This window comes from Geotrypetes seraphini, chromosome 1 (genome assembly GCF_902459505.1).
Source record: "Geotrypetes seraphini chromosome 1, aGeoSer1.1, whole genome shotgun sequence".
NCBI lineage: Eukaryota > Metazoa > Chordata > Amphibia > Gymnophiona > Dermophiidae > Geotrypetes > Geotrypetes seraphini.
The window spans coordinates 478,591,415-478,617,135 of NC_047084.1; the positions used below are offsets into that span (position 1 = coordinate 478,591,415).

The 25,721-nt window shown below is 43.9% G+C and overlaps 1 protein-coding gene across 2 annotated transcripts in view; it reads right to left on the bottom strand.

The window, feature by feature from the left end:
* LOC117350769 (histone-arginine methyltransferase CARM1-like) overlaps positions 1-25,721 on the bottom strand; it is a 242,543-nt gene that overhangs the window by 115,037 nt on the left and 101,785 nt on the right. For both annotated transcript variants that reach the window (XM_033925354.1, XM_033925363.1), the window contains exons 3-4: positions 17,814-17,920; positions 12,131-12,235 (exon numbers count right to left, since the gene is read on the bottom strand). In XM_033925354.1, coding sequence (XP_033781245.1) covers positions 12,131-12,235; positions 17,814-17,920 — 212 coding nt within the window. The remainder of the gene's footprint in view (positions 1-12,130; positions 12,236-17,813; positions 17,921-25,721) is intronic.

Consider the following 25,721-nt stretch of genomic DNA (forward strand, 5'->3'; position numbering starts at 1 on the left):
TAGTGTTAGGGTCGCTTTTAAATAAAGTAAGATCTTTATTGAGTTATAACAGGGCTCTTTTATTACCATTTGATCTCTCAGGCACATTTGCACCTCCCCCCCCCTTTTCACAAAACCATAGCATAGTTTTTAGCGTCTACCGTGGCAATAACAGCTCTGACGCTCATAGGAATTCTATGAGCGTCGGAGTTGTTACCGCCACGGCTGGCGCTAAAAACTGCACTACAGTTTTGTTAAAGAGGTGGGGGGTGGTTGGGTTTGGTTTGGTAGATGATATTTTGTTGCTAGAACTTGAGAATATTGGTATAGATGGCAGAGTCTTGAATTGATTTAAAGTGTTCCTCTCTATTAGATTTGTTCAACGCTCCGACTTTGCTTGTACGCATCTTAAAAGTTCATCTTTCATTTTGTTAAAATCCACATGGTGCCTTAGCTTAACATCCATCCTTAGGTCCCCTGAGAAAGATGATTGAGTTGAAACACGGCCCGTTTTAGGTCTGTAACCCTTTAAACTTTTTACACTATGTGGATACAGTTGATTATACAAAGAACTACCGGTATATTTGTTATGTGATTCAATATATCTGGCATCACGAACATCAACTCCGCAGTATTTCTCTTATTTTATCTTATGTTGTATCTTATACCAATATTTTCAAGTTCTAGCAACAAAATATTATCTACCAAACCAACCTCTCCCTCCCCCCCCTTTACAAAACCATAAAACAGAAGACTGTCTTATCAGATGCCAAGTGTAACTCATATGGCTCCCTCCTCCCCCAGCAGCACTCCATGAAGAGACACAGGCAGCGACTCACCCACTTCCTAGCTGACCCAGAACCTTCTCTCCGATGTCTAAATTGACATCAGAGGGAAGGCTTGTGGGCCAGCCACATGCAGTATGTGAATCGCTGCATGTGCTGTCCTTGCACGGAGTTGCTGCTGGGAGGATGGAGCCAGTCCGGTTCCAACAAAGTAACAGGGTCAGCTTCATGGGTGGAGGGTGGTGCAGCTGGGCAGCAGGCAGAGAGGGAGGGAGGGATCCCCAGCAGCGGCTTCAGCATCGGGTGAGTGGGCAGGGATCTCAGGGGCTCCTGCGGCTTTTGTGGATGGGTCGGCTTCAGAAGAGGGAGGGGGAGTGCTGGGGGTGCGGGGCAGGCAGGGAACCCCGGTGGCGCCTGTGGCTTTGGTGGATGAGTTGGCTTCGGGGGAGGAGGGAGTGCAGGCGGGCGAGGCAGGCAGGGATCCCCAGCATGCAACTTAATTTTGGAACAAAGCTGGAAAGAAGGGAGGGGGCACTAACTCGACTCAGAAGGAAGGGAAGGGTCATGAACATTGGACACAGAAGGGAGGGAATAGAAATGGAGAATTGATGGGCATGAGTGTGTGAGTGAGAGATGGTGCACATGGGGAAAGGAAAATTGGGTATAGAGAGAGAAAGAAGTGAGGTAGAGATGCATGGGGAATAGAAGGATGAGGGAGAAATGTTGGATATGGTGATGGAGAGGGTCCAGAGGGACAGATTGAAGGGGATGCAGGGGGGAGGAATGTTGGACATAGTGATGGAGGGAGAGATGTGCCATGATGCTGGAAAGGGGTGATGGAAGGAGAAATGGGTATGGGACTGGTGGGCAGTGGTGAAAAATGCTGCACATGATCCGGGGGAAGAGTGAGGGAGAAATGTTGGATGTGACAGTAGAGGGGGTGGGAGAGATTCCTGGATCTCTGAAGACAGATGGACAGTAAGAGAGAGAGGGAGACTTATTGGTAATAGGGGTGGAGGAGAGAGAAAGAAAGTTGGACTTATGGAGGGACAGAGAGAGATGTTGGCTGGGGGAGGGAATGAGGACTAGAGGAAAGGAAGCATGCAGGAGGCAGAGAGAAAGAAATATTGGATGCACGGTCAGAAGGAAGTGCAACCAGAGACTCATGAAATCACCAGACCAGCAAAGGTAGGAAAAAGATTTTATTTTCAGTTTAGTGATTGAAATGTGTCAGTTTTGAGAATTTATATCTGCTGTCTATATTTTTCACCATATTTGTCTATTTTTCTATAGCTGTTACTGAAGTGACATTCCATATTTTAAAGTCATCTGCCTTGACCTCTTTGAAAAACAAACCCCGTATATAAATGATAATTTACATTTTCCCTGCCTACAGTGTGCTTTGTATTTTTTAATTTTATTTTGTGGTTACCATTATGTATGAGTTGTGTGTATATGAAAAACAGATGGAAGAAATTGCATTATAATTAGTACTATTATTATAGAGTGGAGTCAGGGGCGGAACTTGGGCGAGTGTGGCGGGGGTACTCGGTTGATATTTGTTAGGCTTAGGGGGGTACTTGGCTTGAAGAAGTTGAGAAACACTGATCTAGAATACCAATACACCATCACCTCCTATGGGGAAAACAGCAAAAGCTGCACTGCTACCAAAACACATTCTCAACAAATATAGAATAAGTAACTAAAAATTAGAAATACAAATATGCAGAGAAAACCTGAACCCCAGGAAGACAAACCTATGCAGTAGAACACTAGAAAAATGGAAAACAGAAATGAATTTCTTCTGTACTGTATAAAATATGAGAAGATATGCACATTCCTACAGGTTACAAATTCCAATTACACTCCAGAAAAATAAAAATAAAAAAGGCTTTGAATCTATTCTTCTTGCCTGACTATCACAGTGGCGTACCTAGTATATTTGACACTAGGTTGCCGATAATTTTGTTAACACCCCCTCCTTTATATGACAAAAAAGTATTTTAGTAATAATCTGAGCCGCACAACAAGGATATAACTAGGAAAAGGCAGAATCTTAAACATTCCAGTGAGCACTAGAATATGAATACACCCACTGTGTAAAACTAAAGAAGCCAGATTAGTAGAGATTGCTCCTGCACAGTCAGTGCTAACAGAAAACCATGTCTTATTAAATCACAAGAACACAGATACACCCTCATCCAGACAAATAACAATCACCACTTTACAAATTAACAATCAGAAATAAAATAAAAGATAGCAAATAAGATAATATCATTTAATTGGACTAATACATTTTTCAATTAGCTTTCAGATGCCAAAACCACCACCTTCAGGTCAGTACAGAATATTGGTCTCCAAAAGTTAGTCAAAAATATATGCAATTTAGTCTAATAAAAAGATCACTTTATTTCTATTTTCTATGTATAAATGTTTATCAACACTGCTACAATACTACTTTATCCTAAAGCAATAAAAAGAAGAAATAAATATTTTTTTCTACCTTGGTTGTCTCTGGTTTCTGCTTTCCTCATTTTCTCTTCACTCTCTTCCTTCCATATGGCATCTGCCTTCTTTCTTTGTCCCTTCCATAAACATTTTACCCTCTCCCCCCTTCCATCCAGCCTGTGCCCCCTTTCTCCTTTTTATATGATTCATTCCAGCTTCCCCTCTGTCCATTTTCTCTCTCCTTTCTTTGTCTCCCCTTCCTCCCATACTCTGGCAAGTCTCTCCTCTCCTTTCCTTTCATTCTTCCTCACCCCACCCTACCCCATGCATGGTCAGGCATCTTTGTCTCCTTCCCTTCTATATTTCTCTCCCTTATTCCCCCTCCCTAATGGTTTGGCATCTTTCACCTTTCCTTTCCTCCCCCAGGTCTGGTATCTTAATCTCTCTCTCTCTCTCACCCACCCAATCCTATGATCTGGTCTCTCTCTCTCTCTCCTTCTCCTCCCCCCCCCCATGGTTGCATCTCTGCCTCCTTTCCTTCTATACCTCCTTCCCCATGAACGCCTACTCCGGAAACTAAAGAACCATGGGGTGGAAGGAGACGTACATAGATGGATCAGAAACTGGTTGGAGGGTAGAAAACAAAGGGTAGGAGTGAAGGGCCACTACTCCGACTGGAGGAGGGTCACGAGTGGGGTCCCGCAGGGCTCGGTGCTCGGGCCGCTACTATTTAATATCTTCATAAATGATCTAGAAACAGGGACGAAGTACGAGATAATAAAATTTGCGGACGACACTAAACTATTTAATGGAGCTCGGACTACAGAGGAATGTGAAGAATTGCAAAGGGACTTGAACAAACTAGAAGATTGGGCGACGAGATGGCAGATGAAGTTCAACGTTGAGAAATGTAAGGTATTACATGTGGGGAGCAGAAACTCGAGGTACAACTATACAATGGGAGGGATATTATTGAATAAGAGTACCCAGGAAAGGGACTTGGGGGTATTGGTGGACATGACAATGAAGCCGACGGCACAGTGTGCAGCGGCCGCTAAGAGAGCGAATAGAATGCTTGATATAATCAAAAAGGGTATTACAGCCAGAACGAAAGAGGTTATCCTGCCGTTGTATCGGGCAATGGTGCGCCCGCATTTGGAGTACTGCGTCCAATATTGGTCGCCGTACCTTAAGAAGGATATGGCGTTAGTCGAGAGGGTTCAGAGGAGAGCGACGCGTCTGATAAAAGGGATGGAAAACCTGTCATATGCTGAGAGATTGGAGAAGCTGGGTCTCTTTTCCCTGGAGAAGAGGAGACTTAGCTGGGATATGATAGAGACTTATAAGATCATGATGGGCATAGAGAGAGTAGAGAGGGACAGATTCTTCAAACTTTCAAATAATAAAAGAACAAGAGGGCACTCAGAAAAGTTGATAGGAGACAGATTCAAAACAAATACTAGGAAGTTCTTTTTTACCCAACGTGTGGTGGACACCTGGAATGCGCTTCCAGAGGACGTGATTGGGCAGAGTACGGTACTGGGGTTCAAGAAAGGATTAGACAAATTCCTACTGGAAAAGAGGATAGAGGGGTATAGATAGAAGATTACTGCACAGGTCCTGGACCTGCTGGGCCACCGCGTGAGCGAACTGCTGGGCACGATGGACCTCAGGTCTGACCCAGCAGAGGCATTTCTTATGTTCTTATGTTATGTTCTTATCTCCTCCCACCCCCTATGTACTGGCATCTCTCTCCTCACCATCCCTCCCCTCTCCCCATGGTCTGGCATCTCTTTCTCTCGCCTCACCCTTCTCTTTCCAGCCTCGACCCCATGGTCTGGCATCCCTGTTTCCTTCCATCTCTTCCTCCTATTTTCCTCCTCTCTTCATGCTCTGGCATCTCTCCTCTGCTTCCCTTTTCTTCCCTCCCTTCCCTGTGGTCTGGCATCTCTTTTTCCTCACTCTTCCTTTTTCTTTTCTGTCCCATCCCCCACCCATGGTCTGGCATCTGTCTCCTTCCCTTCCATCTCTCTCCATTTCTTTGCTTCCCTTCCCTCCCTTTCCCATGGTGTTCCCATTCTGTTGCTGAGATAAGCAGCCATAAAACTGAAAAGACATAAAAGAAAGAAGGCCACTTTTGCTATGCATTCACATGTTAAACTGCAACATGCCATGCAAGGCCTTTTAATGATTTCAGTTATGTTTGTATGAGTGAACTTAGAAATTAGAAGCATCTCCTCTCCCTTCCCTGGTGGTCCTTCTTTCTTTCTTCCTTCCTTCCAGTTTGGTGGCTTTCTCCTTTAACTCTCCCTCCAATCAGGTGCAACATTTCCTGTATGTCTCTCTCTGCTGCTTGTAAGCTATGGGCCACCAGCAGCGTTAATCAGCTGAACCCGCTGCCTCTGGCAGACCCAGAAACTTTCCCTCTGCTTCAACTTCCTGTCCCCACAGAGGACGTTGCAACAGAGCAAAAGCTTCCTGGGCTGCCGAAGGCAGCGTGTTTAGCTCATTAACGCTGCTGGTGGCCCGAACCTTTCAGGCTAAGCATGGAGAGACCAAACTCTGGACTGATGAGCTTCATCCGGGGCAGACCACAACCCCCCCCCCCCCCACCACCTTTGGTATGCTACTATAGTAGTAGTGGTGCATCTGCGGTCACATGATGTGCCAAAAAATTGGGGCTGGCACCTATGGATGTCGTATTCCCTTCATGCAGACAGTTTATATGGTAGCAGTCTGGATTGTACCGTGCAATGCTGTAGACAGAATGATGAAGAAATCAGCAGATACCACACTTTTTATTCTTTGATTTTTAGAAGTTAATTTGGTGTCTTGCACAGAATGCTTTGCTCAACTTATTTCAGGTATGTATGGATTTAGAGCTTGGCACAATTAAGCTGCATTTTACTAGCATGCGAAAGTTTCTTCTTATGGACAAAATGCATCTTTTCTCATGATTATATTTTGTTACATAAACAAAAAACCACCACTTCAGGACATGCAAACTGGCTGTACTGTGTTTTAGGATCAAAATGAGGATTTTCAGCTGAAACATTCTTAATTTGACATTTCTGGGCTTTCATATATAACACCTTTCAAATCAATTGCCTCGGTATACAATAGCAACATGAATTACTATATTAGCCAATATGTGGCGTGTTGCATGATGTACATCTTGTCTTATTGCGCCATGAAACACTAAAACAGCTCCTCCAGGTCCTCTTCTCAGAACATTTGTACCAGAGACACAGATTAAGAGAAACAGCTTTAGAAATGGAAACTAAATGGGCTATTCTAACAGACCATAAAGCATTTTCTGATTACAGTGTGAATGAGAAAACAAAGAAAAGCCCTCATCTCTATCTAGAGGAGTTAGCCTTTCCTCTCATCAGGCAGTTCAGCGCTTAAGTGTGATACAGCGGAAGCTTCAGAAGTAATATGTGAACCAAATGTTCCAAGAATTTCCCCTTGAGCACAACTATGAGTACAAAAAAGTATGGCACATTTTAGTTTACTGCTAATAATAAATTTGCTCCTGAATGTGAATATGTTTTAAATAGATTTCTTGCAACTGAGTTTTTTATTATTTTATTTTCAATTGCTTTCTTCAGATTTAAGGAGCCAGGGAGGATTTCTATATGCGACTCTGTAATTCTTTAGTGATGGCATTGTAATGGTGCTAGAAATTCTTGTGGATGAAAACAGATATTTATGATACAGACATTTAAATTCTTGAAAAGTATTAATATAGAACCAAATATTTTCCAGAGAAGGGAAAATGGTAAAAGTAGAGGGCAAAATTTGAGGTCGCAGGGGGGAAGACTCAGGAGCAATGTTAGGAAATTATTTTTCAAGGAGAGGGTGGTGGATGCCTGGAATGCCCTCCTGAGGGAGGTGGTGAAGAGGAAAACAGTGATGGAATTGAAGAAGGCATAGGATAAACACAGAGGTCCTCGAATTAGAAAACAAATGGTATACATTGAAGAACTAAGGCCAGTATTGGACAGACTTGTATGTTTTTTTGTCCCATATATATGGTGATTCGGTGTAGGATGGACTGGGGAGGGCATCAGTGGGAACTCCACTAACTTGGAACATGAGGACATTACTGGCCAGACTTTATGGTAGATATCCTGCAAACAGGATGGTTGGATAGGCTGGAGTGAGCTTGGACGGCAACTTCAACAGTTGGAACCTAGGACAATACCAGGTGGACTTTGAGGCTCTAATTCTATAAAGGGCTCCTAAATCGTGCCTAAAGTTAGGTGTGCTTTAGGCATCATATCTAAGTAATTAATGAGACAATTAAGGGTCTTAAGCGATAATTGGTACTTAGACATCCAAAGGACATAGACACCACTTTGGATGTCCCTGCTTACAACTTGCGCCTAACTCAATAGTCATGGGCGTGGTTTGGGCAATGACTCAATTTGGGCATCCTTTGATTTATTTACATAACACTGAGTGACCTAGGGTCCATATCATGCCTATATTGTAGGCGAATGAAAACCAGGTCTACTTTTGAGCTTAGTTTAGGCTTCAAATAAATCTGAGTTCTATGGACGGAACTTAGGCACTCTTTGGACATTCTTCTGGAACTTAGGCACAGTTAATGTGGTCTGCTAAATAGCTCTCTGGGTTTTTATTTTTGTTTTATTAAGCTCAAAATACATTTAATAAGGCACCACATAAACGGGGCACATCAAAACAGAAATATTGCATGTAAAACCTATTTTTGTGGACAAACAGCAATGCTATTTGTTAATTAGAGGAAAAGATCCATTAACTGAAGCACAGCACATGAAAAACATAGCTTTAGCTTTCTTGCTAAAAAGCTACCCTTTTTTACTGACTAAACAGTGCTCCAATCAGCTCATTCTTGAAAGCAAAGAAAGCACATGACAAAAGTATATAGATTGCATACATAACTTCATTTACAAAAGCTTAAAAACAGAAAAAAACAGATACAGACCTTAGCATGGCTTCTACTTCATAGCAAATGGAGGTTTGCAACTGCACAATGGTGACCTCATTGTGAGATCATCAAGGTGCACCTGCAAGGTAGAATGTCACAATTAAAATACATGCTGGGGGAGCTGAACTTATGACCTCTGGAAGAGGAGCACAGGGCTTTTACTTATTGAGCTATAACAACTTCCAGGCAGGTGTTGTTGACTGCCCTGTGATATGATAGCTTAGCAGATCTGCATATGTTTTAACAACTTTGAACAGTTTAGTATCATCTGCAAATTTAATCACATCACTCGTAGTTCCAATTTCTAGATCATTTATAAATAAGTTAAATATCATGAATCCCAGCACGGATCCCTGCGGCACACCACTATTTACCCTCCTCCATTGAGAAAAATGGCCATTCAATCCTACCCTGTGTTTTCTGTCTGATAACCAGTTCTTAATCCACAATTGAACATTGCCTCCTATCCCATGACTCATTAATTTTCTCAAGAGCATCTCATGTGGAACTTTGTGAAAAGCCTTCTGAAAATCTAGATATACTACATCAACCAATTCACTTTTATCCACATGTTTATTCACACCTTCAAAGAAGTCAAGCAAATTGGTGAGGCAAGACCTTCCTCGGCTGAACCCATGCTGACTCTGTCTCATTAAATCATGTTTGTCTAAATGTTCCACAATTTAATTTTTTTAAAATTGTTTCCACTATTTTGCCCAGCACCGAGGTCTGGCTTACCGGTCTGTAATTTCCCAAATTTCCCTTTGAACCTTGGACTAAAGGGTAATTGTAGATTTGTTTCCTCCTGGGAGCGGAGGGGTCTGTTCAGAACGTAAGGTGGAAGTTTGGCTTATATTAGCAGGTCACCACGTTGTGTAAGGACTGATTTAAGATGGAGCCTTCTAGAGAAAATCCCAGAGAACTTTAATGGGGATAGAATGGCTCATCTATTGGCACAGGAGCAATTCTGGATTTACCATTTGAAATCTTTTCAACCAGATGGTTTGAATGAGTGTGTGGAGAGGCTGGTGGCGAGGTGAATGGATAAGAACAATAACATTTTTTTCAAAATGATATCATCACATTTTTTCCAATTTAAAGTATGGAACTGAAATGGCCTGCATTGCCAAGGAGAGAGCTGCTATTTGTGAGTCTCCCAATGTTTATCTCTGCCCCTGAAGCAGTAGCGAAACAGAGTGCTCCATCGGGCATGAGACATGTCAGATATGGGAACATGAACAGATAACATAAATTTGTCTAATTTTTTGAAAAGTTAAACTATTATAGTCATGGAATTTTTGAAGAGACATGTGTGGGGTTTATCTCCTTTAGGATTTTTACTCAATGAAGTAGTCACATTTAAAGTTATTGATTTTAGTGTCACAGTTTATCAATTTATGGTTTTGACACTTTGGAAAAGTGTATGATGTAACTGTGCGATCTAGTGGTAAACCAATTCGAGACTACCCATACAAGACACTGTGGATCAATCCAATGACATAGTGAGGGGTAGAGGCAATGGGAGCATTGGTGCCCCTCCCCGCACCTCTTCTCCACCCTCTCCTGCCGCACGCATGCGCCCCTTCCCTTCCCCATACCTCTTTAACGTTCCAGATGCGAGCAGCAACCCCAACTAGTCCAGTGCGGGTCCAGGAAGTGTGCGGGTCCAGGAAGTGACATCAGAGAAAGACCCGACACTGGCACGAGTAGCAGGTTGGGATTGCTGCTTGCACTGGGAACATTAAAGAGGTACAGGAGATGGAAAGGGGAGTGCATGCATGGTAGTGGGGGCAGGGAAGGAGTAGGGAGGGGTAGAAAGAAGGATGGGTGCCGGTGCCCCGACCAAGAAGGCGCCTGGGGCGAACCACCCCTCTGCCTCCCCTTACTACGCCACTGGTTCAATCCAATAAATGGATTAGACCTCCTTACTGAATTTCCTCTCCAGGAAAGGCTCTTTGAGAATGTAGGATAAACCACCATACAGAGAGCAGCCATGTTATATATATATCATATATTTTGGACTACTAAAAAAAAGGGGGGAAATTCTGTTTTGGAAGGGAATGTTTGTTGATAAACATCACTTGTTTTACCTTACTCATTTTTGTAAGGGTTTTCTTGTGTTTAAGTAATTCACAAAGAGCTCCTTTCATTAAGCTGCGGTTGAGGTTTCTACTAAGTAGGCCGGCAAGATTAATGCTCCGATGCTCATAGGAATTCTATGAGCGTCGGAGCTTTGATCTGGCCAGCCCATGGTAGAAACCTCTACTGCAGCTTTGTAAAAGCCAGCGAAAGTTACTTATCAGAGAAGTGATGCAGCATTTGTGATTTTTCTTTAAGAGGGCAATTTTCCAAAGGTTTTTTCCTTGGGTAAAAGGACTTTTGAAAACAGCCCCTGCTGGATGCTGGCAAAAGTATGTAACACACATACTTTCACCAGTATTTTTGCAGAGGTGTTCATGGGGTAGGTTTGAGCAGGGAAAGCAACAGCGTGTATTTTTTATATTTTCAAACTAGGCCTGTTAATTTTCATGGAAACAGGACTAGATTCTGCACATGGCGCCAAATTTGGGCACTGAAAAAATGAGTGTGATTCTTTAAATGGTGCTCTGAGTTTAACGAGAGCAATAGTGCCAAGTAACAGGCATTTGGAGATGCAGATCTCCCAGAACAGCCATAGAAGACACATGTTGCTTCTGAGTAACAATGCCAAATAAAGGGTTAAATAATAGCATTTAGCATCTTTGAGCATGAGGTTTTAAACCAACTGAAACCTCCTCCCCACCTCCAATATTTTAATTTTTTTTTAAATCTCGATGTATTTTCTACATGTTAGTCCCTCATGGTCTCACATCTCCCTCCTTTTTATACATTTTAATTGCTTGTACTGTATTTTTGTTTAAATGCTTTTTATTAATCATAAGCCATCTAGATACTTTCTTCATAACTGGTATATCAAAGAATTAATACACTTGGAATCCTCATGCATAAATTATACATGGATCCCTCAAATTCTATAATGGTGAATATGTTCATTTTATAATACAAATATTTTAGTTGTGCAGATGTAATGCTTCATGCCATGCAATTCAGGCACTCTAATTTAATTGGGTGTGCTTGGGATTATTACTGGTTTTGTTTTGTATGTACTAAAAGAGAAAAGTCATCATTGCAATGAAATAAAGCATACTTCCAGAGCAGATGGCAGTCAGATGTAATGGTTGACAAGTGTCCAACATCTACAGTACACTGTGAAAAGGCAAATGATAAAATCTACTATATATTTTGCGTAGGAGCAGCTGTCCTGTTCAAGCACAGCTGAAGCACAGTGATGAGATTGTGTGTGAGGAAACTTGCTCTCTCTCTGCCTCCGGCTGGATGGTGGTCTTCAACATTCTCCATCTGGTACGTTTGTATTATTTTATTTAAGCAATAGCGTACTCAGTGGAGCTCTGGGACCATCAGTTTTCCTGGAGAGCAGATGGCGGGAAGCATTCCTGCGAGCCAAAGAGTTGATTTCAAACTAACCACATTCAGAAAGGAAAAGCTTCAGTATTCTATCAGTGCTTGTTAACAGCGTTTGAATAAAGATGCTTTCCTGGGCTATGGTGAAGTTGTTGCAATTACATGGAGATATATTACTTTATTTTATTATTGGTTTTGGAAATGTTAAAATAGCCCTATTGTGGATTATAATTCTACAGCACCCGCTGCCTCTTCCCATGGTGCATTTATGGATTTTAAACTGAATAAAGATGTTTAGCTATCATGTTCAGCCTTTCTGTAGGTGTGAGACCAAGAAACAAACAGTATCACATTCCTTGCACTTGGCCAAAATTCAAATTGGTCACACAATGACTATATAATACAAAAGGAGGTGAATTAAAACAAGCAGCGGGTACGCTTTAATTGCACACTGTCTTTTTAAAAGAAATGCAATGCTTACCTTGTCTTTAAAATCTACGTGGTTCTGTAAGATAGCTCTGTGATATGTAGCCGTCCTTACAAAATCCTGCAGCATATTCTGTTGCTGAGATAAGCAGCCATAAAACTGAAAAGACATAAAAGAAAGAAGGCCACTTTTGCTATGCATTCACATGTTAAACTGCAACATGCCATGCAGGGCCTGTTAATGATTTCAGTTATGTTTGTATGAGTGAACTTAGAAATTAGAAGCATCTTTAGATGGCAATTCATAATTCCCTCTTGCTGAGGCACAGAAGTATGAAGAGGGATTTGCACCTTTCTATATTCCTCACAGCAGAGAGTACATGAGAACGGAGGTAACAGTCGAACAGGACTTATTATTTTTGTTTTTATGTATGATTTTCATCTTTTTATAATAATAGTAAATATTGAACTAAGGCCAGTACTGGGCAGACTTGCACGATCTGTGTCTGTATATGGCCGTTTGGGGGAAGATGGGCTGGGGAGGGCTTCAATGGCTGGGAGGGTGTAGATGGGCTGGAGTGAGTTCTGACAGAGATTTCGGCAGTTGGAACCTAAGCATAGTACCGGGCAGAGCTTTGGATTCTTGCCCAGAAATAGCTAAGAAGAAAAACATTTAAAAAAATTAAATTGAATCAGGTTGGGGAGAGTGGATGGAAACCAAAAAAACTCTGTGGAGTGACGATGTTCCCAAATGGACTTTATTTGAAAGTATCAAAGTTCCAAAGGTACACTAAAATCATCCACATAAAATAATTCCATCCACATAAAAGTAAATCATCCACATAAGAGCCTTAAAGGACCTAGTCCGCTAGGGATACAGGACCCAACACGGTCCGCGTTTCGACAAAAAGTCTTCTTCAGGGGTCCCTGGGGGTCCTATAAAGGTGAGTACGTGGGAAACAATTGTGTGGTGAACCAGAAGTGAGACACTGCTTGCATTTGCAATGGAAAAGGACTGAATGGACCATTTAGGTCTTTATCTGCCGTCATCTACTATGGTACTATATTACTTATTCCTGATTTTCAGTAATGCGCTTTCTGATCTCCAGGCATCTTTGTGGATCACAATTTGTATTTGCATTACTATTGCACTTATTGAACTTATCTTGTTGATTATGTTCCTTGTTCTATGTATTACTTAAATACCAATAAACAGTTTGAACTCTAGAATAGAACTGAAGCATATGGTTCGGTGCTTCCCTTCAGATGTGATCAAAGTGGTACAGTCCAGGCAGTGGCATAGCGAGAATGAGTGGTGTTCGGGGCAGTGGCATCCTCCGCTCCTTTCCAACTCCCCTGCTGCTCGCACGCTCATCCCTTCCCTTTCCCCGTGCCTCTTTAATTTTCCCGATGCGAGCAGCATCACAAACTTGCTGCCCACGTCATGTCGGCTCTCCTCTGAGGTCACTTCCTAGGAGTGGGACCCAGAAGTGACATCAGAGAGAGTGCCGACACCGATGCTCGCATCGGGAAAATTAAAGATTCACGGGGAGGGAAGGGGGTGCAAGGCGGGAGGAGGGCAGAAAGGAGGACAGGAGCTGGTGCCCCTACCAAGATGGTGCCCGGGGAGCACCCCCCCTCGCTCCCCTCCCCTCCCCTTAATACACCACTGAGTCTAGGGGATAAGTCAGTGTTTCTAAAAGGAGATACAGCTAATAGATTCAGTAAATTGAACTCAAAAAACAGCACCCAAAAAATTCATCTGGTGTGCTACTTTATATATGTGGCTCTGAGTTGGGCACCATTTATAGAATAGCATTTAGCCTCTAATTCTATAAAAGGTGCCTAGATTGCAGCTCCTGATTGGTGGGGCCCGACTTTAGTGCAGGAAGAGGCGGTCAGAGCAGACTGCGACTGATTTCCTTCACTCGCCGGTGCTCCGGCTGCTCTCTCCTGCCTCTCCGGCTGCCCTTGCCTGTCTCCCCTGCTAAAAACTGTATTTGCAGTTTTTCAAGATTTGCGGGGGTTCCTGGAACAGAACCTGGGGAGAACTCGGGGGAGTACTGTATACAGGTACGTATTTTATACCTGGGGCAATAGAGGATTAAGTGACTTGCCTAGGGTCACAAGGAGAAGCACTGGGATTCAATCCCACAACCTCAGGATGCTGAGACAGCAGCTCTACAACTAGGCCACTTTATTCCTGAGCACCCTCAGTCCTGGTCATGGTTTTAATTCAGACCAAGTTGCATTCTCTTTCATTAGCAAGCTCCAAACTATTCAACATATTACTGGTTCCTCTATGTCTTCTACTTTACCTATCAGATCAGAGACTTCAGTACTACCCTATTTTTAGACACTTATTCATGGGCTAATGCTCGAAACCTAATGCTGGCACTAGAGGCTATCGACACCAGACTAGTACTGACGTTAATGTGCACAGAGGGCTCAGAAGGCTCTAATTCATGCATGCCAAAATGAGCCCAAATTGCATTTAAATGTAGGCAAATGGATATAAATGAGATCATTAACTATTCCTTCCCAAGGCTCAGAGAACAGCACACAAAAAAAACATCCCTGCCCTAATGCTTGAAACTGAGGTTGCATTGAGGGGTTAGAAGACAGGATTTTGCATGATTTTCCTTTTAAAATATGTTAGATTTGATTTTATTCATGCAAGTAGGACTTCCTCCCCATATTTGGATCAGACTCTGCACATGTGTATGGCAGTTTGTAAAATTCATACTATGTACAGAATAGTGCTTAGGCAAACTGTTGTCATTTATGCTCATATGGCAAATATGCTTTTATTCTAATCATTTATCAGAGTGTAAATGCTGGTGGCTCTTTTATAGAATTACCCCTATGATGAATAGCACACTTTATAAAATGTCCATATTAAATGGCCTTAACACATACCTACCCATCAATATTCAGCCCACAGTGGTCAGCATTTTTTAATTGCTGTCTGTCAAGGACAGAATTATTCCTGCATATTCAGTGCTGGACCATGTCCTTGATTATTATTATTATTATTAATATTTTTTTGGGGGGGGAGGGGACTGGAACATGAAGGGTTTTCTGGCTGCCCTTAACGTACTTGCTCTATAATTTGTGTGTCCCTAGTCCCCTACTTCCATATCCAGCATCCCCTCTGTCTCTTTAGTCTCTCCCCATGCCCAGCTTTCTGAATCCGTCTGTCTCCCTAGTTGTTCCCTGCCCAGGTGGTCCAGCCTCCAGCATTTTTCACCTTGTCTATTCCACCCTGCATGTTCAGCATCTCCCCTCTCTGTTCCCTACCCCTTCTCCCTATCCAACACCCCCTATTTCTGCCCTTCCCCCATATAATCCATCTTGACTCTCCTCCTGCCCTGACATCATCCATCATCTCCTGGCCTCTCAGCATGGTCCATCATTACTCCTCTCTTCTTCCCCACTCCAGTTCCAGAATCTGATCTAGTCTCTGAATGGTCCAGTCCTGCCTTCCCTCCCTGCTGCAGCTCCTCTTGTTCTTTACCTTTATCAGACAGCAAGCCAAGAAGATACAGTGTGCAAAAGCAGTGGCAGACACTTCAGTCTAGAATGGAAATGCAAACGGCTGGGCCTGCCATGGAAACCTCTTCTGGCCCTGAGAGATATAGAACCTTCTGATGTGTTCCACCTATCTGATATACACTTTCTTGGGGGGGGGGGGGGGAGGGAGGTTCTATCATTCTTGGGGGGTTGGAAGAGGTTCTGTGGCGGGCCCAGCCATGCTTATTCACAATTTAGACAGTAGTGATTGCATCTTTGCGCTATCACTCACTGCTTCTTCTCAACCTAGTACTGCAGGAGAAGCTTCAGCATGGAGGGAGGGATGTGCTGGATCTGGAGGGCAGCAGGCACAACTGATAAGAATCCAGGGGGCAGATGCTGGATCGCATGCTCAATATTTTGGTAGCTCCTCCTGTTCTGATACCTATGGATATCTTTACCTGCTCCTGACCTCACACAAATTTGCTAAAGTAATTTATGCATACATGCCTGTATTTACCAATGTCTCCATGCAATGTAATCCCTCCCTAACTAGGGTTACTAGATGTCCAGAAAAACCCAGACATGTCCTCTTTTTGGAGGACTGTCCGGGTTCCCAGACATATTTTCGAAAACCTGGCATTTTGTCCGGGTTTTGGAATGCCCTGAGCTCCAGCTGTGTCTGGAAGGTCTTCAACAAGCATGCATGGGTGACTTCACACATCCGCGCATGCTGGAGGTCCTACAAACGTTGCCTGGAGGTCAAGAAAAAAGAGATGTGCTTTTGGGGGGCTAGGAAGGAGGTGGAATGGGGCGGGTTGAAGGCAGAACAAGACAGGGCTGGGGCAGAACAGGGCAGGGCCATGCACCTGGGTTTGTCCATCATCAAATGTAACCCTATCCCTAACTTTTCCTCCAGAAATGTTTCCATACAGTCCAGGTCAATTTATGTGCATACTGACTGTCAGCCCTGGATTAAGCATTAAGCAAAATAAGCAGGTGCTTAGGACACCAAGGGAAGGGGGGCGCCACAGAGTTTTTCCCCTTAGCTATCATGCCCTTAACTCTTTCACTACTCTATACCAACACCCATTATCTGGGAAATGTAGGAGCAGCAAAACCTCATAGATGAGCAACAGCAATCAGAAAAGGAGAGAGGTTCAATAAAATGAAGAATCCAAGATGTAACATAACGTAGTTTATTAAGAAGACTCAGTCCTGATCCTTCTTAATAAGCTACATTATTTTACACACATTAACCAACATGAATTTCAGTGTTTTTCTAATTATTATAAATATATTTAAATGATGTGTTGTTTCATATAATAATGGTATTTCTCAACATTTATTGAGTCTAACTGGCCAATATTCAATGCTATTTGGCTGGCCAGGAACAGCTCCTGTGAGCCAAATAGCAAAAAACTAGCTATCTGCTGATTTTCAATGGGAGACAGCTGGCTGTCTCTCACTGAGTATCCCATTATCCGGATTGGCTAGTGACTCACTATGTTGCATGACATAGCCGGTCACCATCAATATTCAGTGGCTGGAAGGCTAAGGCTAGAGGCAAGATATACCTACCTAAAAAGTAGGTTTATCTTTGGCAAGCAGCTGAATATCAACTTGGTCGGCTAAGTCTGCGGTGGCAAACTCTAACCCAGATATTCAGTGCCGGTGGCTGAGTACAGCTCCAGCATTGAATATCGGGGATCACCACCAACCACGGGAGATAGCTGGCTGCCTCTTGCGCCTCAATATCGGCCCCTTAGTGCCTTGTCAGTTAAGTGATGAAGGGTCAAGGGATGCCATTGTTGGGCTATGCTTAGCCAGGGATAAGGAACGAAGGCCGCGATCCAGTTGGATTTTCAGGATTTCCCCCCTGAATATGCATGAGCTCTATTTGCATGTCCTTGCCTCCATTGTACGCAGATAGATCTCATGCATATTCAATGGAGAAATTCTGAAAACCCAACTGGATTATGGCCTTCATTCCCCACCCCTGGCATAGACCATCAGTTGGACTTAATCTAGCCCTGCTGGTTCTCCATATTACAGTTACCTGTGTAGGGAAAGGGTGATTTTAGAAAAGCCTATTTTTCTGCATAAAGCACTTCTGTCCCTTTGGAAATACTCTTGAAAATGATCTTCTCTGTATCTCTGCAGAAGGCAATTTGCGTTCTGATGGCTGTAGCTACACTTCGAGTTGTCCGGAAAACATCCTGTACCTGAAAGTACTGAACCGCTGAGGACTCTTCTGTGCGCTGGCTGAATGCGGAGCACTCTTTCTTTTGGCTTCTATACCTCTTTAATGTGTTTGAAAAAGTACTTGATTCTGAAAACAAGAACAACAGCTGTTGAAATGTCAAAGTCACTGCTGTATAGATAAAAGATAGTCAAGAAAGCATGAGAGCTGGCAGTGTAGCTTACTGAGCAGACCATGGACCTGGGGAACCAGAATGAATCCCTCTCTCAACTACATGCTAAGAGGGCAATTTTATAACAAGACATGTAGTTACCAAAAAAAAAACCTCCAAAGGCAACAGAAGTAGGCACCCAGGACTATCCTTGGTAGTGCTCAAATTCTACCCTGCTCCTATGAAGGTGTGAATGTATTCATCTGACACTATTTGTTTATTCAATTTTCTATACTGTTCTACCAAGGGAGCTCCGAATGGTTTTTATGAATTTTATTTAGGCACTCAAGCATTTTTCCCTGTCTATCCTGGTGAGGTCTATCTGGTCTACCTGGGGCAATGGAGGGCTTGGGTGACTTGCCCAGGGTCACAGGGATTTGAACCCACAACCCTCAGGCTGTTGAGGCTATAGTTTTAACCACTGTGTCACACTCTCCTCCCCATTTGTGTGCTATATGTGTGTGCTCATGGACTCTCCCATGCAATTTTAAAAGAACACTTTTCTGCTTGTACAATGGCATAGACATGGAAAATGTTATAGAAAATTACGCCTAAGGAGGGAATTAATCAAGGGACGCTAACCAAATTAGTGCACGCTAAATGCTAAGATGCCCATTATTTTCCTATGGGTGTCTCAGCATTTAGTGCACATTAATCGTTAGCATGCACTACATCGGTTAACATCTGCTGATGAATTCTCCAAAGTGACTTCACATAGGACATTTAAGGTCACTGTGTGAAAACTTTAAATTACATGATGTTTGAAGGAGGATTTTTCTAACTATCCCCTCCTTTTACTAAACCACGATAGCGGTTATTAGCGCAGGGAGCCTCGCTGAATGCTCTGCACTGCTCCCGACGCCCATAGGAACTCTGAGCCTCGGGAGCAGCGTGGATCATTCAGCGTGGCTTCCCTGCGCTAATAACCACTATCGTGGTTTAGTAAAAGGGCAAGGGGACGTATGTGTCTTATGTGGGGCAGCTAGATTCTATTAAAATGACTATTGCTCCCAAGATTCTCTACACCCTAGCTATGTTGCCTGTTCTTTTTCTGGCTGCCTTTTATAAGGCGCTGGATCATATTTTGTTGAATTTCCTCTGGAGTAAGAAGTAACTTAGAATAGCTTTAAAGATTCTGAGAAAGCCCAAGTGTCTTGGAGGTGTTAACTATCCTGACTCCTACAGATACCACTTGGCATTCTTTCTACAACAATGTAGTAATTGGATTGATATATTGGGAAGTCGCCTTCATGGCTTTTATGGGAAAAATAATTTATAGGACCCTCCCTAATGACTTGCTTAATGTGCTCTAGTCTTTCTCCGAGGTTACGATCTAACTTGATGATTATATCCTCTCATAAGGTTCTCCATCTATTTGATGCATTGCTATAAATTAGATGGAAACACTCTCAAATTAACCCACTTCGGATAAACACTATGTTTAAAATTTCTGGTAAATCTTTTATCTGACCTACCTGGGTAGATAAGGGCATTATGACAATTGGTGATGTTATGGATGATTTTTGACTTCTGACATTTGTTGAATTGCAAAGAGAATACGATCTTTCTTTCTCCCAGTGCTATCAATGGGTACAATTAAAATATCATATAAGATCTTGATCTACTGACTTGCAATCTCTGGCCATTGTTCCAGATCTTATATCTGAAAGTGGGCTCGTACATGTTTTGGGCAACCATGCTGCAACTTTTTATACATACATGGCCTAAGTGACCCCTGTGGTTACTTTGGATGCTGAGATTATTTGGGACACTGAATTGCAAATGACTCATTCGGAGGATGTCTGGGCCACCTTCTGGTTGTCTAATGTGAGATTTCAATGGCTGCCTCCATCACCCAATCTTTCTATTTCCTCTCTCACAGGGGTTTTTGGACCCCTGTTAAACTTTCTAAGTTAGAGTCTTCTACGTCCTCTCTATGTTGGCATTGTGGATTGGTATCAGGGACTTTGGATTAGAGAATGACACGGTGACAAAATTCATCACCGTTCCCGTCCCCGCGGATAACCGCAGGAGACCATCTTCATGTCATTCTTTAAGGAGAGAGGGAAGAATCAGAGTATGAATGGCCACAACCACTGACCCACAAGCTTTGCATTGAAGAATGCTGGTGTAGAAAGTCTGAGGTTGAAATAGACACTAGAAAATGACATGGGATTATTTCCCGCGGTTATCCGCGGGGACGGGAATGGTGATGAATTTTGTCACCTTGTCATTCTCTACTTTGGATCATATGCTTTTCTTATGTAGTAAGATTCAGCCCTTTTGGCAGTCAATATGGAAGATTGTCTTTAAGATTTTTCAGATTAATGAACCTTTATTCTATTGTATTATTTTTTTTAAAAAAGAAAAGGCCTTACTTCTGTCTCAGTCCCGACTTTTCAGTATAATGATGGCAATTGTTACTCAGAATGTTCTCAGTGCCTGGAAAGACTCCTCACAGTTAAATGAGATTTTCTGGTGGAACTCTGTTTTACTGCTAAGTATGAGGCCGTAGCAGCTGAATGAATGGGTAGGACTCTTGATATCAAATCTATGACTTGACCTGTATGTACAAGGTAGACTGAATCCTATCTAAAAGTATTGTACCATCTTCTGATGTTTTCTCCTATGCTTTTGTGCAGCTCCATATTTGTTTTGTTCTTGTTTTTGCTGTTATTCTTTAAATACCAATAAAAAGTTTGGCACTAAGAAAAAATAAATGAAAGCATTTCATGAGGCGCACAAGTTATATGTGGGATGATATTGCATCTTAAACCACCATTGGACCAATATGAATGTCGGCTTTTCCTTATTATGACCAGGGTAGCCATGCAAATGGTTACTCGCAATTGGGAAAATTGGAATCGCCTTAGTTTTACTTTTTGGTGGGCAAATTTATGCTTATGTTTTAAGTATGCGAAGATGAACGCTGACATGCTAGGGCATAATAAGTTGTTCAAATTAGTTTGGGATCCATTGATGTCTTTTGTGGGCTTCGTTATACAGTGGAACCTTAGTTTACAAGCATAATTAGTTCCAGAAGTATGCTCGTAAACCAAAGTGCTCGTATATCAAAGCGAGTTTCCCCATAGGAATGAATGGAAACTCGTTTGATTCATTCCCCCCCCCCCCCCCCAGGGCAGCGGTGCTGCTCCATAGCCTTCCCCAAGAACCGGCTTGCACCCCCCAGCAAATGCCCCCCCCCCACGAACCGGCATCCCCTCTGCGATCCGGCATCCCCCACCAAGCACCCAAACAGCATCCCTTATTCCCGAAATGGCAGGGAGGACTAGAAGCGCCAAGGCTACAATCAAATCCAGCATTCCAGCCACCATGGGGACCCTGGAAGAGATCACGGACGGCGTAAAAAGGGAGGAGGACTCAGGACGGTGGACAGAGGTCTCCGTGCAGACCGAATCCACCCCCGGGCACTACACTACAGTCTCCACGCAGACAGAGGAGGCTGCTCAGCTGGATGGAGCTCTCATGCAGGAACTGTGGAGCCTCAGGGAGGAGGTGGTTCGTCTGAGAAGCATCCGAGAGGATGAAGCCTACATCGACGGAGTCGTTCAGGAGTTGTCCCAAATTACAGAGCAGACCCACGACAAGTCCATTCTTGAGACACCCAAATCATCAGCTTTGAAGACAACATTTGGGATACAGGAAATGGCTGGCGGTAATGACACCTGGCAGTTGGTGACCTCTTCCACAGGTAAACATAAAAGATCCCCCCCCTTTTTTCAATCTCTTCATCCTCTTCTTTTTCTTCCCAACAGGCCAACCCTACATCAACCCCTCAACTCGTCCTGAAGAATAGATTCCAGATTCTTCAGGAAGAAGCCGCCGACGAGGTACAGGAGCAGGCCCAGCACGAAGAACAGGAGCAGGCCCAACACGCAACCCCATCTGCTGACCGACTTCCCCCTCCACAACGGAAGAAGCGCAGAGTTATAGTCATTGGGGACTCCATGCTGAGGGGCACCGAGGGACCAATCTGCAGACCGGATGCTCACTCAAGAGAGGTTTGCTGTCTGCCTGGAGCCAAAATACGGGACGTCACCACCAGCCTGGGTAAACTACTTACACCTCATGACCATTTTCCTATGCTTCTTATCCATATAGGTACGAATGACACTGCCAGGAACACCCCAGAGACCATCACCAGAGACTTCGGAGCCTTGGGTGAGAGGCTGAAGCAGACAAGTGCGCAGGTAGTCTTCTCATCAATCCTCCCAGTTAGAGGCAAGGGAAGAGCCAGAGATGAATGCATCCGGAGAACGAACGAATGGCTACAAGGATGGTGTCGAGATATGAACTTCGGATTCCTGGATCATAGAGAGGTGCTGCAGGGACTACAGGGACCAGACGGACTCCATTTGACCAGCAGAGGTAAGAACGTCTTCGGACACCGACTAGCCCGCCTGATTCGCAGGGCTTTAAACTAGGTAAGTTGGGGGAGGGGACCTACTCATATACTGGTGTGGAAAGGAACTATCCTGATGGGACGAGTCGACACTCTGTTTCCGAGGTAAGGACCCAATATGCAAACAGTTCTCTAGGAGCCACACAGACTCAGTCAGGAATAGCCTTACAGGGACTCAGCAAACACAAAGTGTGGAGGGCCATGTATGTTAATGCACACAGTTTAGGCAATAAAATTCTAGAACTGGAAACTGAAATAAGGGATGCCAACCTGGACGTGGTGGCAATATCCGAGACTTGGTTCACAGACGCACATGGGTGGGATATGGCTATACCGGGGTACAATTTACTTCGTCAGGACAGAGAGGGCAGGTTAGGTGGAGGGGTAGCACTATACATTAAAGAGGACATCAAAACCACCAGGATCACTGATGTCAAGTATACCGGGGAATCCCTCTGGGTAAACCTGGCAAGAGGTGGCAAAAAATGCCTGTATCTTGGAGTGGTATACAGACCTCCAAGACAACCGGAAGACATGGACGCAGAATTAATTGAAGACATAGAGAATATAACTCTACGGGGCGACACTGTACTGCTAGGGGACTTCAATATACCTGATGCAGACTGGAACACATTTTCAGCAACAACAAGCAGCAGCAGGAGGCTTTTGACCTCCATAAAAGGAGTACATCTCAGACAGATGGTAACGGAACCCACTAGAGCCCAGGCGATCCTAGACCTGGTACTCACCAACGGGGAAAGCGTCTCAGAGGTCTCGGTAGGAGATACGCTAGCCTCCAGCGATCATAACATGGTATGGTTCAACCTTGGGAAAGGATCCCCTAAATCAATTACAAAAACAAAGGTGCTCCAATTCCGGGGCACCGACTTCGCACGCATGGGGGATTTCGTTCATCAGACGCTGCAGGACCATGCAGGGACCAGCAATGTGGAAACTATGTGGTCGTACCTAAAATCATCCATACACGAAGCAACTAATCGCTACATAAAATCAGTAGATAAACGACAAAGAAACAACAAACCCCAATGGTTCACTGAAGAGATCTCGCACCTCATTAAGGAAAAGAAAAAAGCATTTCTTTCCTACAAACGTACGCAGAGAAGAGAAACTAAAGTAGAATATAAGACCAGATCTGCAACGGTCAAAACAGCAGTTAGGGAGGCCAAACTTCGAGTGGAAGAAACTCTGGCAAAGAACATTAAAAAAGGGGACAAATCCTTCTTTAGGTATATCAGTGATAGGAAAAGGAATACAGACGGTATAGTACGCCTTAGACAACCGGACGGGAACTACACGGTGGCGGATTCAGAAAAAGCAGAACTACTAAATGAATATTTCTGCTCAGTCTTCACCTGCGAAGCACCGGGACACGGACCACAGTTGATGATAAAACAAGACGTGGATGACCCGTTTCAGAATTTTGAGTTCACACCTGGGGACGTTTACAACGAACTGGCAAGGCTAAAGGTAAACAAGGCCATGGGACCGGACAATTTACACCCAAGAGTGCTCAGAGAATTGAGAGACGTTCTGGCGGAACCGTTAGCAGTGCTCTTCAATCTCTCACTAAGTACGGGGAAAGTTCCGTTAGATTGGAAAACAGCCAACGTCATTCCTCTACATAAAAAGGGTTGCAAGGCTGAGGCTGCAAACTATAGACCGGTAAGCCTCACCTCAATAGTGTGTAAACTCATGGAAACACTAATTAAGTATAAATTAGATACGATCCTGAACGAGGGAAATCTCCGGGATCCCAGCCAACATGGATTCACCAAGGGTAGGTCATGCCAGTCAAATCTAATCAACTTCTTTGACTGGGTAACAAGAAGACTGGACTCAGGAGAGTCCTTGGACGTCGTGTACCTGGACTTCAGCAAAGCGTTCGACAGCGTCCCACACCGCAGGCTGCTGAACAAGATGAAATCGATGGGATTAGGAGAGACTCTAACTGCATGGGTTAAAGATTGGCTTAATGGCAGACTTCAGAGGGTGGTAGTTAACGGTACCCACTCTAAAATGTCGGAGGTGACTAGCGGAGTGCCACAGGGTTTGGTCCTGGGCCCACTCCTCTTCAACATATTCATTGGGGATCTGACTCAAGGGCTTCAAGGCAAAGTAATCTTATTCGCTGATGACGCCAAACTATGCAATATAGTAAACGGCCATAATCTACAAGATGCTATGGAGTAAGACCTGCATACTTTAGAAAGTTGGTCCTTGATGTGGCAGCTGGGCTTTAACGCCAAGAAATGTAAGGTCATGCATCTCGGCAACGGAAATCCTTGCAGAACTTACACCCTGAATGGAGAAACATTAACCAGGACTACGGCAGAACGAGACTTAGGAGTAATCATCAGTGCTGACATGAAAGCAGCCACTCAAGTGGAGAAGGCTTCATCTAAAGCACGGCAGATGATAGGTTGTATCAAGAGAAGCTTCGTCAACAGGAAACCTGAAGTCATGATGCCATTGTACAGAGCCATGGTGAGACCTCATCTGGAGTACTGTGTGCAATTCTGGAGGCCACATTACCGTAAGGATGTGCTCAGAATTGAGTCGGTTCAGCGGATGGCCACCAGGATGGTCTCGGGGCTAAAGGGTCTCCCGTACGAGGAAAGACTGAGCAAATTGCAGCTCTACACTCTTGAAGAGCGTAGGGAGAGGGGAGACATGATTGAGACATTTAAGTACATCACGGGACGGGTCGAGGTGGAAGAGGATATCTTTCTTCTCAGGGGACCCTCGACCACAAGAGGACATCCGCTCAAACTCAGGGGAGGGAAGTTTCGTGGAGACGCAAGGAAGTACTTCTTCACGGAGAGAGTGATCGAGCATTGGAACAAGCTTCCAGTGCAGGTGGTCGAGGCACGCAGCATCCCAGACTTCAAGAACAAATGGGATACCCATGTGGGATCCCTACGGGGTCATACCAAGGGATAGGGTCACTAGGACTTGAATGAGCGGGTCAGTAGAGTGACAGTATAATTACAATTATACTTAAGGGGTCAGAAGACTTAAGAGGGTGGGTAAATAGTGTGGGCAGACTTGATGGGCTATATGGCCCTTATCTGCCGTCATCTTTCTATGTTTCTATGTTTCTATGTTTCTATGATTTGGTACCAGCACCGACGCACAGGACATGCTGGTGCTGGTGCCTGAAGATCCTCCCTCTTGGCTGGGCTAGGCTAGGCCTTGAGCATCTGCGCATGCTTAAGGCCTTCTGGTCTCACCCTCTCTGAGATTTTCGGAGATCTCCGAGAATCTCGGAGAGAGCA